The sequence below is a fragment of the Mus musculus genome, chromosome 13, assembly GCF_000001635.26.
Source record: "Mus musculus strain C57BL/6J chromosome 13, GRCm38.p6 C57BL/6J".
Taxonomy (NCBI): domain Eukaryota; kingdom Metazoa; phylum Chordata; class Mammalia; order Rodentia; family Muridae; genus Mus; species Mus musculus.
In genome coordinates this window covers 114,981,976-114,997,112 of record NC_000079.6, presented here as the reverse complement: position 1 = coordinate 114,997,112, position 15,137 = coordinate 114,981,976, and the positions used below count along the sequence as shown (strand labels likewise).

Genomic DNA, 15,137 nt, shown 5'->3' with positions numbered 1-15,137 from the left:
ATAGGCCATTATGAGTCCAGGTCCACATCTGGAATTTCTCGTTGGTTAGGTTACACAGTGAACTCTGCCACCATCCCGGGAGATGTGCTCTATATCGCTGGGCAGCCTCGGTACAATCACACCGGCCAGGTCGTCATCTACAAGATGGAGGATGGGGACGTCAACATTCTGCAGACACTCAGTGGAGAGCAGGTAAACGGGACGTGAGTCATTCTGTCATCTCTGCGTACTCTGGGTAACTTTCCACTAAAGTTGTTGGTTTTTGTTGTTGTTGTTGTTGTTGTTGTTGTTTTTTAAACCCAAATATTCAAAATCCATTGTGAAGAAGGCTTTCTAGTTGATCCCTTGGAGGAGTGTGAAGTGGCAGCATCTTTGATGTCATAAGCATTTCTTCTGGCAGGAGGCAGAGGCAGATACGTACAGCTAGCAGATGTCTCATGGGGTTATGTTCAATATATATATAAGAAATATTAAGGTCTAAAACATCAAGAAGCATAAAACTGCCAACTGTGTTGGTGGTGCATGCAGACAATAGAAGCTTTGGGTTAGGATTGGTCCAGGAAGGTCACAGGAGGTGAGCATTGCTGACCTGAAAAGGAGAGGAAGGATGTAGACAAGAACTTCTTCAGTCTTTGAAAGACTAAACTGGCTCAAATTTGAAAGACCCATCTCAAAACACCAGATCTTGCTGTAAGGAATGAGAAATTGTATGCACCATGTAAAACTGGAAAATTCTTTAAAATACCCTTAAATATTTAAAATTAGTTAGGAAACTCTATACACAATAGGCAAATGTCAATACGTATAGTGTTTTAGACTGAAAAATGTCTAACTATGCTATTCAGCGGTTAGTTTTGAATAGTAAATAGATTTTTGTCTTTTTTTTTTCCCCTTAGTTTCATGGGTTTTCCAAGCATGCCACAGTGAGAATTCATTAACTTCATCCCACCATCTGCAAGGATGTGGTGGGCAGGATCTGCTCAGGTTTTGGTAGGCAAGGCTGAGTAAGATCTTCCTCCTCTGTGGGAATCCTGGCTGCAGCCATTCTAACCTGTAGCCCAGGTATCAGGAGAGTCAGACTGAGTAGGTCTACAGGCAGCCCTGTTGCGACAGGCTTGGGCCCCAGAGGACCCGTGTCCTTTATGAGAGTACAGCCATAACTCACAGGGGCCACCACAGTCTGAGAAGCCCCATTAAGTACACAGAGTTCATTTCTAACTCCACCCAGCCTGAATGTCACATTCTAATTGAAGTTATTTTCACCTACATCAGCATCACTCAGCAGCTCAGGGAGACTCTTCTCAGCAGACTCCAGAGGAATCTCAGAGGGGTCAGAGGTAGTCTCTCATATTCAGGCTAAAGCATTCTTATTAATTTAGCCGTATGTACTAACTTGTATTTACTAAACTCATTGTATCTCATAAACTCATCAACAATAAAATAGACCACTGGTAGAGCTCAAATGTGACACACAAAGAACCTAAGATGGTTAATTAATATTATGAAATTGAAAGAGAAGAGGTAAAAAGAGATGGGAGTCAATGAATGTAAGAGAAGCAGAGTAGGAAAAAATGATATCCTGTTGTTGACAACTCAAGTCTGTTAGCATTCTGAAGACGTCTGTGAGTAAAGGGGAATGTAAAACATGTGAACATTCTTATGCAAGTAAAAGAGAATGCAGATCATTTGCTTTAAGCAATAAATTCTTTGAGACTGTTTAGATTCTGAAGAGAAAAAAAAGACAATAAAATTAAATTAAATTAAATTAAATTAAAAAAAGGCTGCTCCAGGTTTAGAAGCTCAATCATTCATGAAGTTGTGGTGATTTAAGAACACTATATCTTTCGACCTGTTCCCTGTGACAACACAAATTCTAATGACAGAAGCTGCCAGGGCTAAGATTGAAGAAGAGGGAAACTGGACCGGGGCAGCTCATGAGCTCACACTCAGCTCCAGAACACCTCTGACACTAGGGATGGATGTCCAGCAGAGCGAGGACGCACAGAGTCATTTATTATTGTTATTATTATTATCATCATCATTATTAACTAGTTTAAATTTTTTTAAAAAAATTGTAAGCCTTTCAAATGTCTGTGAAATGGTACCTTAGAGAATCACTGAAAGAACATTAAAAAAAAAAATCCCTCCTCACATTTATGTCTAGCCTGGAGCCTGGAGCCCAGAGACAATCAGTGTGCAGTAGCAAAGTAGTGAGAGCATGGCAGAAGTATCTTCATCAAGCCGAGGAGAACCCAAAGAAAGGACCAGTCTGCTCTGTGGGACAGGCCGTTGTTTAGGGGTTGAGAGGAGAGAAAGGAGCTCTCAGGGATAGAAAACTAGTGCTGTCTATGGTGAGCATGGTAGCTTACACCTCTAATCCTAGTGGTCTGAGGTTGAGACAGGAGACTTGCCACAAGTCCAAGAACAGCGTGGGCTACAGAGGAAGACCTTGTCTCAATCCCTCACAGACCACCAAAAAAAGTTATATGTGGCACAGATGCAGAATTATATGCGCAGCGACAAAAATACACTTGCACGGGAATATCTGTAAGAGAAACATGAAGAATGTGAAGTATTCAATGCAGGCCAATACGTGAAAAGAGCTTTAAGCATTTAGATAGTGTGATGCCAGTTCTTTGCTAAAAGAAATCATTTTCTTAAAAATGTTGTTCAAGAGGATTGCCCAGGCAATCTTTTCCTATTTTTCTATCCCTCGTAGCTGTTGAACCACAACGTAGCCACTTCAGAGTAAGCACTCTTTAGAGACCAAGATGCAGCATACTCTGCGCTTTTGCCGAAGGACTTAGCTACTTCCACGCATTTATTGCACCTTCCCACGTTACCGTATTTACACATTGATGATACCAGAATACCTTTGACAATCTCTTCTTTTTCACTGTAGTCCTGGTCTGATATGTGGAAAAGCAAAGACAGTAGCGATAGACGTAAAGGTAGGCAGGTCTCTAACTTCTAGACTAAAATCTTTCACCCTTTGTCCTTCTCAGAGTCAGGACCACTTCATCCTTCAGCCTAGAGAAGACTTGGTTTGCACAATTAGTTTTATAAGACACCAGCTTTGCCTTTGACACCAGCTCTCGCAATCTCTTCTAGACCCGCAGACTTCCGCTTCCGGGTGAGCTTCCGAGATCTCATGCCCGCTTGTTTTGTATTCTAGATCGGATCCTACTTTGGTAGCGTCTTAACCACAATTGACATCGACAAAGATTCTTACACTGATCTGCTTCTCGTCGGGGCTCCCATGTATATGGGGACAGAGAAAGAGGAACAGGGCAAGGTGTACGTGTACGCTGTGAATCAGGTAATGACATCTGAGGTTGATGAATCCAGAAAATGCCTTCCTTCCCCTAGTTCCACTAATGCTGCTCGAATGCATTGCGGGTAGAAAAAAAAAAAAAGATCTAAGAAGTTTTGCTAGGCCCATTCGATTTCACAGTTTCAAAAGAAACATTTAGAATCCAAGTTAACTAATTTCAGACCTTAATTCTGTTTTGCTTGAACATATGAAATATGTTTTTTTGTTTCTGTTCTTACTATAGAGTTTTGTTTTGTTCTTTTTATTTTACCAGAATATGAAAGGTAAGTAACAGAAATGCAAATAACGCTCATGTGGTAAATATCCTACTCATAACCTATTTATGAGCTCCAGCCTGCATAGGTTGAGGGACATCCACGGTTACCATGGCAATAGCCAGAATCAACTTAGTAGCAGTGATACCAGGTCCTTCCTGGGAGACACAGTGGGTTTCGAAACTGGTAGCCAGGTGGAGAGAGATTTGTATTTCAGTCCTAATTTTAGACATCATTTGCTGTGTGAAGTAATTTTTACCTTACTAATTAAAAGGATATTTGCAATTTACAGACAGGCCAGTGGCCAGGTTTGTGTTGTGTTTTTGTTTGCTTGTTTGTTTTGGTTTAATTTTTTTCTTGTATGGTAATTATTTTAAATCATAGACTGCATACCTTTCATCCTATCTTTTCCTTGGCTTTCTCCTGTGCGATTATTTGAGGAAAGAAACTGTGATGTCTCTCTCTCTTTCTCTCTCTCTCTCTCTCTCTCTCTCTCTCTCTCTCTCTCTCTCTCCCCCTCTCTCCCTCTCTCCCTCTCTCCCTCTCTCCCCCTCTCTCTCTTTTCTCCAAGAAAATATGTTCTCTCTTAGCAGTGTCTGTTTTCCTCCACTCCAGGCAGCCTTTGCTGTTTGAACAGAGTAAATTTTGTCCTTAGGTGGAGAATGAACAAAGATTCTTAGCCAAGAAGCATGCTGTGGTGAAGCAGGGCCCTGGGCACACAATGGAGGACTTAATTTTTGCTTCTTTAGTAAGTCAGAAAACATGCAACTAATTATAGCCTTAGCTTCATCAAGAAGAGTCTGTTGGAATTCTCAGCATGTCTACTTCCCGAGGTTCCTTTGGCATTCCCACTTTTTTTTTTCATGTATCTTACAGGTCTGCTGTTGGTATGCAAATGGTTACTTCATAAGGTTGGCGAGACGTGCACTTAAAAAACAAACCTACGCCGCCCCGTAGCAGTGTGAGAAACTTTTAAGTATTCTGTTTATCTTCTCTCTAGACGAGGTTTGAATATCAAATGAGCCTGGAACCAATTAAGCAGACCTGCTGTTCATCCCTGAAGGATAATTCATGCACAAAAGAAAACAAGAATGAGCCCTGTGGGGCCCGTTTTGGAACAGCAGTTGCTGCTGTAAAAGACCTCAACGTGGATGGCTTTAATGACGTCGTGATTGGAGCTCCCCTGGAAGACGACCACGCAGGAGCTGTGTACATTTATCATGGCAGTGGCAAGACCATAAGGAAAGAGTATGCGCAAGTAAGACACCAAGATTTCTTGAGGGCCTCAGCCTTCCATGCCAAGTGGGCTCACCTGTCTTGCTCTTTAAAGCTTATAATCTACTTTTTAAATCTATTCTGACTCCTTTGGGAAACTACTTATGATTTTTCTCCTGTGTCCGTTCTTAGAAGAATTAGCTCGCAGTTTAGACTCTTCTCTAGCTTCTTTTCTGTGACCATTTTTCTGCCTTTTTGGACCATATCACTTGAAGGGGTAAAATAATAGTAAACAAATAATGTCTGGTAATGGGGTGAGTTGACATCTACAGTGCTTTTAATCCTAAAGAGTAAGAGGGTGATAATAGTGTGAGTTAGTGTATAAAGGAGATTGTGGGTTTTTGTAGTTAGTGTCCATATTGTTATTAAGCAAAATTACATTAAATTTATAATTATGAATTAATATTATGTATTTCCATCAAATGAATATGGGTTTCTGGGGCTTGTGATTTTCTTGGAAAAAAGTGAATTGTTAATTTGACCTGCCCAAGATTTCTTTTGTTCTTGTTTTAAATTTATTGGCATTTAGCAGTTCCACATTCATTGAACTAATCTATAAATTTAATTTCTTAGAACATGAGAAAAGTATTCATTCACATAAATATTTAATGCCCCATAAACACAAGAGAGTTTAGAGAAGTCATAGTGGAGAGTTTTTAGGTAATCATAAGCAATGAGCTATTATGGATAAATATCTTAGATTTCAACTCTTGCCTCAACACTCTCTAAACCATGAGGAGAATACAGACATTAGCTTTCCCTTTTGAGATTTCAGTAGTCTCTTTTATTTCTGTAGTCAACAGAACTCTTAAAGCCTGTTCATGTAAAATTTTGTAATGACATTAATAGGGAACAAAATAGCAGGCTTCTATAAGTCACAACACTCCTGTCTGTTTGACAGATGATCTGTTTCTGTTAAAAGTCTATGTAGGATTATAAACCTAACTAATGGCAGGAGAATTAGCCATTGGCACATTAGTGAGCCAGAAAGGGCACACAGAGAGGTTCCTTATATTTTGTTGCTTTGTTCTTCTAGTATGAATCCTGCACATTTAATAAATAGCATTTGAAGCAAAGAAAGATTTTTTAATTGTTTAGTGGAATAAATTGTCATGAGTGATGCAGTTTTTAAAGTAGTGGTAAGTCAAGATGCAGTTCTAAATGAAATGAACAAGACAGTGTTGGAGTTAGGTTGTTTTCTTAGTGGAGTGTGCTTTGCCAGGGACAGATGAAGATGCAATTATCCATTTCCAGAAATGCAGCATGACCCAGCACCAAGCAGCATCAACTCCATCAGGGCTAACTAGGCTCATATCTTCCGATTTGCCTGCTGAGATATTATGGCGATATTAGTCAAGGGGACACATAATACTTGCATGTCGCTTTTCCCTTATTTGACTTTTTCCTCTGTGCCACTTAAATGGCATCAATGAGGCAGAGAATACCCAGAGCTTAGGAAGAGTCTGTCAGTCCTGTTAGTCTGTCAGTCCTTGCCAGCAGGTTCTATAGGATATTATCTGCTCAGACAAACAGTAAGCTACGGAGCACAGAAAGATCACTTTCCATGTAAGGAGAGGTATACAGGTGAGCTCTCAAGAACTCCAGCTTTACTATGCCTTCTTACATTAAGGCTGCCCTCAATGTGAGTGGAGATGGATCTTTTAGGACAATGGTTTGAACTGGCCTACGCAATCATCTGTTCTTCTTGCATCTATGGGATGTTTTCCAAGTTTCCAGTACTTTATGCATATCTGCTTATTGGAATTAAAAAGGGAACAGAAATAGAGCCTGTTATTCAGATTTCTCTTGAGCATTAGACATTATATATTTGTCAATATATTATACTGACATTATATATATATATATATATATATATATATATATATATATATATATATATATACACACCGTGTGTGTGTGTGTTTCCACTGATGGCCCTCTCAGTTCCCAGAAGATCTTCTCTTTTCGCTTTATTCACTAATCCAAATTTTCAGATTTATTCAGAACTAGTTTGAGTGAATTTTTCTGACATTCAACCTGTCTGTTGGGATTTTCACAGCGCATTCCCTCAGGTGGGGATGGGAAGACGCTGAAATTTTTTGGCCAGTCTATCCACGGAGAGATGGATTTAAATGGCGATGGTCTGACTGACGTGACCATTGGAGGCCTTGGAGGAGCTGCCCTCTTCTGGTATGTATGTTAGAACATCTGGTTAAACTGGCACTATTTTCCATATAATTCCAGACCACACAATATGATTAGAACCCTTGACATATTAAATATCTATTTCCTCTCATAAAGTCCTGGCAAGATGTAAGTAATTCAATAGATTGAGGCATCAGTGAATCTTGAGAACAAAGAAGCTAGATAGGAATGGATAGAATGAAGTCTTCATTTGGTTCTCAATTATGTACATGCAACTAAAACAGGTATTCTGTTTTGCATGGGTGGTATCTTTAGAAGATATACAGAAATAAGAAAATATTCCTCTGAGTTGTGCTTAAGTTTTTAGAGGTAATTTATTTTGTTAGTTTACCTGAACCACAGAAATGAATCTATGCCCTTTCATGGTCCAGGTCATAAGGGCCAAGGCTTTGGCATTTGTGGAGGAGCAGTTGCAACAGGAAACGGAAGGCAGATAGATGAGCAGACACAACCAACGAGCAGCTAGCAAGAGCCCAGTGATATGAAACAGACACCCATACATCCATAAAGATACAGTTGGGAAAGACAGAGTAAATAGGGTAGACATTAGTCAAACCACTGTCCTACCTGGAGAATCCATATTGCCCAAAAGGAAACTAGACATGCCCAACATTGCTGGTGAGGAGTAAACTATCTAAAACTCGCCAAGGGTGTGTCAAAAAGCATCTCAAAATCGTGGGATCGCCTTGCTTTTAAAGCATTTGGCTTCCCAAAACAATTTAAAGGAGTAACGCAGAAATAAATACACCTTTAAAAGTATGATCTTTAGGCCCACCAGAGCACTGTGTGCAATAACCATTTTCTAATATAACGAGAGGAGCTGGGGAGATGGCTCAGGCGGTAAGGCTTGCACCACCACATGAGGGCCCAAGTGTGGATTCCTTCCACTGTCAACGAAAGAAAAAGCTCTCACTTCAGAGGAGTTAAAGACTTATTTTGGTTTATTTTGAAGCAAATATGAGTCTTGGGAATTCAAGTCATTTAACTCTTCCCTAACAGAGTGGGTTTCCATGTGGAAGCAGTTTTGTGGAATTTTACAGTAAGAGAACAAAGTCATAAATCCAGGTATCTCAGACTGGCAATTACAGCAAAGTGGAGAGTCTCCCCTGTAGGCCTCAGATATCATCTGAGGACATTCTTAGCTTTTAGGTCGGCTTGAAGCTACCGGACTTCTTAGTTAATAGATTCCTGAAAGGGTTTTGTCTTTTAGTTACAGAACATGAGCTGTGTAGCAGAGTTGAGCTAAAACTAGGCCAAGTTAAGGTAATCGGGCTGTGGACTTGTAGGTTGGCAGCTTTTCCACACCAGAGCAGCTCCCGTCAGTCAGACAGCCTCTGCAGGTACAGCTTCTTTTCAGGGATTCTCAGTCACACCGCCCACGTTAAAGAAGGCATGACAGCATGCACCTGGTACCCGGGGCAGGAGAGGTGGGCGAACAAGAAGCCCTCTGTTCACAGGCCAAGCAGCCTAGCTGAATCAGTGACCTCTCCATCCAAAGAAAGACTGTCTTCAGACACAGAGCAACTGAGATCGATGAAGGAAGATCCTAACATCAACCGCTGCTCTCTGCGTGCATATGCGTACACACAAGGAGTGGGGGAAAAAAAACAGAAATGTAAAAAAAAAAAATAAATACAACAATGATGTTGTATTAAACTGTAAAGCTGGACACTTCAGACAGTAGATGATTCACACCCTAGGCAGACGACGGGAACATTAAAGGTTTGATCATGCTACTTGAGACAGTACATAATTGAAAACATGACTGTTTTCTTCCTGGAGTTTTAAAGTAACTTGGAAGTTACGTGAAACAGCACACACTCTCAGTGTTTCAAACATCATTCTTCTCCCAAGAAACAAAAGCAAGGCCGTGTCACAGAACAGAGAACAGAGAAGTGTTAGAGTTTTAGGGAAAGCCGGGGGGGGGGGGGGGGAGGTGCTGGAGGGACAACTAGTTTTCTAGATGCCTTTGAACCATTTCCTCATTGGAAACTAACTCACAGATCCCCCAAATACCATTTTGATTCCGAGCTCACACCCGGCCACTTGGTACAAAGTCTTCTGTCTTTGAACTAAACATCTGAGATGGCTCTAAACAGCAGGGGTCTCCGAGGACAGGAGATAAAATCTTTTCTCAGTCAAACAATCATTGCAGAACAATAGTCGTGAAAGCACATATAATATACAAAGCAGAGTGTCCTCTGATGCACCCACATTACCCTAGCAAGTTAAATGCAACAATGTGCGAGTCATCTCACTGTTTATGTGTTTGCAGGGCCAGAGATGTGGCTGTAGTTAAAGTGACCATGAATTTTGAACCCAACAAAGTGAATATTCAAAAGAAAAACTGCCGTGTGGAGGGCAAAGAAACAGTATGCATAAATGCTACAATGTGTTTTCATGTGAAATTGAAGTCTAAAGAAGACTCAGTTTACGAGGCTGGTAAGCATTATGGTTGTCGCGTGCACTTTGGGGCAGCGGAGACTTCATTGGCTCCAGGATGATGGCCTCTCCCAAGCATAATAAACTGCTCATGACATTTGCCCAGTGAGTGCGTCCACCCTTGAAACCACTCCTGCTCCAGGAGGAACAATAGTGGGAGCCTAGTCAACTCCGCAGCAGAAAAGAGATATCTGAACACAATGACCTCAAAATTCCATGTTTTCCTGTGCTTCCCCATATGTTTATAAACACTCACAGATAGCATTTAAAAAAGAATCATTTCCCTTCTACTGCCCCCTCCTGGGAAAGGCTGGTATTATAGATGACCTGATGATTTCAAATGACAAATACCCCTCCCTGCCCCACCACCTCCCCAGCCCCAGCCCTGATCCCATTGTTCTTTTCCCACTGAGATCAGACTTCTATTTTTAGCCACATATGGGGGGTTATAGTTTGGTGGCGGAGGCGGGGGGGGGGGGACGCTGGATGTATTGTGTCAACCTGTGTGTCCCCTCTGCCTGGTGTTCTGAGCTTTCTAAGACAGTCTTCATTGATGTTGAAATACATTGGGGTCAAACTGTGAGGGCCATTGGCTACAGAATTGTGGTTTACTCCACAAACAAAATACAAAGGCAATAAGGAAACTCACTAATCTTTAAGATTAAACTGTCTTAAGTTTCTCTGGTTGTGCCTCTCTGATAGTCTTTTGACTCAAAGGCAAATGAAATGCAGAGATAGCCATAAAGACTTAGGCTTTCATATGCAACACTATTTTATATTTTTTAATAAAGCACATAAAGGAGATTTGTTGTCCTCTTATAAAGAAAAAGGACTCACTCACATTCTTTACTGTGGCTTGCTTATTTTATGGACTTTCCTAGTGTTTTGGTCATAATCTAATTGACGCATTTCTACAAGATGGTAAAAAAAATGGTCATTGTTTATTTTCTTTTCTATTGAAATTTATTTGAAGTCAATCAGTATTCCAGGCAGTTTTCCAGTATCTCTAAACTATAAAAATTATTTAAAACAGAAATTGAGTAAATGAAGACTTAGTTAATAAATCAGAGTTCACATGTATGCCTATGTGAGTGTGTGTGTGCATACATATATTACACATAATTATAACGTAAATGTTCAGTGCATGGTCAAGTCTGAGAGCCATTCTATAGACTCCCTTGAGGTTATGCCCATGAGAGCTTCTATCTCTTTATCGTAGCAATGTAGGTCTTCTTTGTGTAGGATCTCCTACTGATTCACTTGCTCGAACTTTTGCTCGCTAGTTCAACACAGTAGATCAGGTGAGTGTCTATCAGTTTTCCTTTCCTCTTTGTAGATCTGCAGTACCGTGTCACCCTTGATTCGCTGAGGCAGATATCACGGAGCTTTTTTTCTGGAACTCAGGAAAGGAGGATTCAAAGAAACCTCACCGTTCGAGAATCCGAATGCATCAGGCACTCCTTCTACATGTTGGCAAGTAAATCCTGTGTTACAGCTGCCTTTCTCCAACGTGCGAGTGTTGCGTGCACTCATGGGAAGTCACTCCTTCTCTTTGGTTATTAAGAACTGAGAACTGACGAGTTAGGACTTGTATAGAATTTGATGAGCATCAGACACATCTGGCTGCAGGCTGCTGATGGTGACTGCAGCCATGTGTACAAGGTCAGCATGTCCGCTCTGTCCAAGGACCAATGACAAAAGAAATCGCCTAGTTTCAAATGTTACAAGATCTCTTTGCCTTATATTGGCTATTTGAACATTTTGTCTGGAGCTGAATGGGATACAGTTTGTATCCCTGCGTCCCTGGGTTCTGTACTACTGGGGGAGGGGGGAGAATTCATTTAGTCTCAGAGGATCAGAATAAAATAAAAATTGTCATAGGGTTACTGAGGCAGTTCACAGCATTGTTTTTGACATGACAGATTATGGTTCTTACTGAAATGGAAAATACTAATCACATTCCCATCGTTTCCATATTATTATGCACTGGAAAATTCCGTAGATTTAGATATACATGAGTAAAGTACTCATCTGAAGAGTTTGCTCTTCTTAAAGTGAGCCACTTTCCCAGAAGTATTGGAAACTGATGATTGGCACCAGGTCTCAAGAGAATCAACGTTTTTGCCACATAGCTCAGGTGGTATATCCAGGCAGGGGAAATATCAGGTCCCTCTTTGGAGCTCGAGAGAGTGCCCTGTCATAGTCTAGTGCCTCCACTTTCCCTATAACCCTTGTCAAACAGGTATACCTGTCAAACATGGTATACCACTTCAGTGAAGCAAGGGCTGGCTGAAAGGTGATGTCAGGTTAGGTTCACGACGAGAATGTTCCAGTATGCCACAGCAGCAGAGGGATGCCACAACAGAGTCATAGCATCCGGTGACTATGACAGCAGTGACAAGTGTTGTTTCACCTTGTAGGATAAGCACGACTTTCAGGACTCCGTGAGAGTGACTTTGGATTTTAACCTCACTGATCCAGAAAATGGGCCCGTGCTCGATGACGCTCTGCCAAACTCAGTCCATGGACATGTAAGATGAATTTACAATGTCTCTTTTTGAATGTATTAGGGAAACTAAAATCACACAGACACATAATTTAAACTAATTGTGTGAGAGAGAGAAAGAGGAGAGAGAGAGAGACAAGAGACAGACAGAGAGATAATCAGAGCACTCTAGACTTCTTCGGCCCCTCTAACTTCCTCTTCCTTGGGTTTAAGGAAGTCTGTAAATGAACAACTGAAAAGATGTTTATCCTAACAGGCACTAAGTTATGAGTCATAGTTTAGGGATAATGGATGTGCTTAGACTGGACCACATACCTGGATATAACTAACCACTAGTCAGCAGTTCCTGAGATGTAGAGGCCTGTGATAATAAAGCTTGTGTCTCAGTTACTGTCCTATTGCTGTGAAGAGACATCATGACCAAGATGACTCTTATAAAAGAAAGCATTTAATTGAGGACTCTCTTAAAGTGTTCAAGGGTTAGTCCATGATCATCATGGTGGGAAACAGACAGGCTTGATACTAGAGTGCTTCATACCTGTGCAGGGAGCAGTTGGGGAGGGGGGGAGAGGAGGGAGGGAGAAGGAAGAGGGGTAGGGGGAGGGAGAAGGAAAGAAGATGGGGAGGGGGGAGAGGAGGGATAGAGGAGACAGACAGACAGTCACTGGCTTGGCTTGGGCTTTTGGAACCTCAGAGCCCACCCCAAGTGACAAAAACTTCCTCCAGCAAGGCCACACATACTTCAACAAGGCCACACCTCCTGATCTGTCACAAACAATTCCTCTAACTGAGGAGCAGACATTGAATAGTGGGAGCCTATGGGAGCCCTTCTCGCTCAAGCCAGCACAGCTTGTAACATGAAGGAGCAGAGCAGCACGCGTGCCTCCTGTGGGCACAACGTTATCCCAAGAACAAAAGAGAGAAGGGACTAAGCTGGGCTGCTCTGTTCCCAAACTCACGTTCACCGACACATATCTGAGAGTGAGTGAGGGGACAGAGTGGAAGAGGTGTCACAATGACAGCCACAGTGGAGAAGAACTATAGGGGCACATAGCCCAGTGTTCTCATTCGTCCATCTGCCCATATCCCCACAGCCTTCCAAATACACCTATCATCTTACACGAACCAAACATGGAGCACAGTCTCACCTAGGAATTGGGCCTTCAGCAGTAATTAAATGCTGTGGGTGCTGTGAAGAATTCCAGATTTTGCAATATGTTCTATCTAGTCTGGGGAGTCAGAGAAAGCCGCACGCAGTTGTGACTCTTGAGTCAAGCCCTGCAAGAATGGATGACTTTACAGTGTGGGTGGGTGACGGTGCCTGTCAAGATGCTAAGCCATTGAAGAACCACACAAAACTCAGCACTGCAGTTGAAACCGCCGTGCAGACATGAAGCTGATTCAGCATTATGGCCAGACTCAAAAGACCAGAGTGAGGTCTTCCGGGACTGGTGCCACTAGCCAGACTATAAACGTTCTAAAGGACAATGTGGTGCTGTTGACTTCACTTAGCTCAGTGGGCACCAGACAGATGCTGTCTTAAAGACTACATCTGCCACAAGAGGATGAATAACTGAAGGAAACACAGGTGCTAAACACCAGTGCAAAGGGGCTTCTTTAACGTATAGAAGGGACGGAGAGGTGACAGGGAACTTGGAAGATACGGAGAATAGGCAGGAAGGGTATGTGTGACCAGAGACTGAATAAGGGGAGGGTTGAATTTAAAAAGAACCGAGTGACGCTTCCAGATACATGGCTGGATCATTTCCCTGCCTCTTGGCAGCCTTCCTCAACACCTCATTATTTTTACTAGGAAATCATAGAAATGCAGGGTGTAGACTCAGAGCTTGAGTCCTTGACTTGAGCTTTGGAAGCTGCCCTTCATTGGGAAGCAGATAGTGGTGTAGAACATCTGTGAGAACTACCTCCTTTAAAGGACTTGGAAATTAAGACGACACGTTGACATTTATTCTTTCCCCCCATAAAGCCAGCAGTAAATGTAACATCCCTTCAGGTCTCAGCAGTACAATCAGTTTCCCCATTGAGCTGTCTCTCTTACTCGGGTGCCATTCCATTTCTGTTACACAAATTACTCGGTAGCTCTCAGTGATGTTTACCTGAGCTATGAATGCCACGTTCCCGTGTACTCTTGCAGATTCCTTTTGCCAAAGACTGTGGGAACAAGGAAAGATGCGTTTCAGACCTCACCCTGGATGTGTCCACAACAGAAAAGAACCTGCTGATTGTCAGATCCCAGAATGACAAGTTCAATGTCAGCCTCACCGTCAAAAACAAGGGAGACAGTGCGTACAACACCCGGACAGTGGTTCAGTATTCTCCAAATCTGATTTTTTCAGGAATTGAGGTAAACATAGTGTTTCTCGTTCATTCTCTTAATGACTATTTATTGAATCTGTTTTTCTGTGCTTCTGAGCTAATTAATTTCATAGCATTGATTTGAGTAGAGTAGAGAGCTGTTGTGTTAATATTAGGACATACAAGTGGTTGTAGTTGCAAGTTTTTAAAATATTTAAAAACTTTTGTTATTTTATTTTATGCATAGCAGTATTATACCTAAAGGCCAAAAGAGGACATTGGATGCATGGACTAGAGTTACAGACCATTGTGAGCAGCCACATGGGTGCTTGGAAATGAACTCGATTCTTCTGGAAGAACAATCTAGAGTGGTCAGTGCCCTTAGCCACTGGGCCATCTCTCCAGCCCACACCCCCACCAAGCTTTGGATTTTTTTAAGCTTTTTTTTTCTTTAGAGAGGCAGGTCTCTTCTCAGACTTTGTATTTTCAGAAAGATAGCTGATAGTACAAAATGTGGTGTTTCACAGAGTCATCAAGCCACGGAAATTAAGATTCAGCCAGGAAAAAAAAAATAAAGCTAAAACCCATTAACAGAGACACAGAGAGGAGTTTATGTGTTGAAAGTCTCCACTGAGAAAATCAAGATACTATTCCTTTTCTTCCTATGAAAAAATCCTTACTTTAGCCCGAGATTGCTGTTAGGAAAGGTGTATTATTTATTTATAATAAAAGGGTTCTATTTGGCAGTAACATCTGTATATCAGACATTTTATTAATTTGGCCATAATCCCCTGCATAGAATGCT

General features: G+C 41.6%; 1 protein-coding gene across 1 annotated transcript in view; it reads left to right on the top strand.

The window, feature by feature from the left end:
* Itga1 (integrin alpha 1) overlaps window positions 1-15,137 on the top strand; it is a 143,886-nt gene that overhangs the window by 104,852 nt on the left and 23,897 nt on the right. The window contains exons 12-19 of the mRNA NM_001033228.3: window positions 50-192; window positions 3,176-3,319; window positions 4,589-4,846; window positions 6,923-7,053; window positions 9,344-9,510; window positions 10,847-10,983; window positions 11,931-12,041; window positions 14,172-14,381. Of these exons, the coding sequence (NP_001028400.2) occupies window positions 50-192; window positions 3,176-3,319; window positions 4,589-4,846; window positions 6,923-7,053; window positions 9,344-9,510; window positions 10,847-10,983; window positions 11,931-12,041; window positions 14,172-14,381 (1,301 nt within the window). The remainder of the gene's footprint in view (window positions 1-49; window positions 193-3,175; window positions 3,320-4,588; window positions 4,847-6,922; window positions 7,054-9,343; window positions 9,511-10,846; window positions 10,984-11,930; window positions 12,042-14,171; window positions 14,382-15,137) is intronic.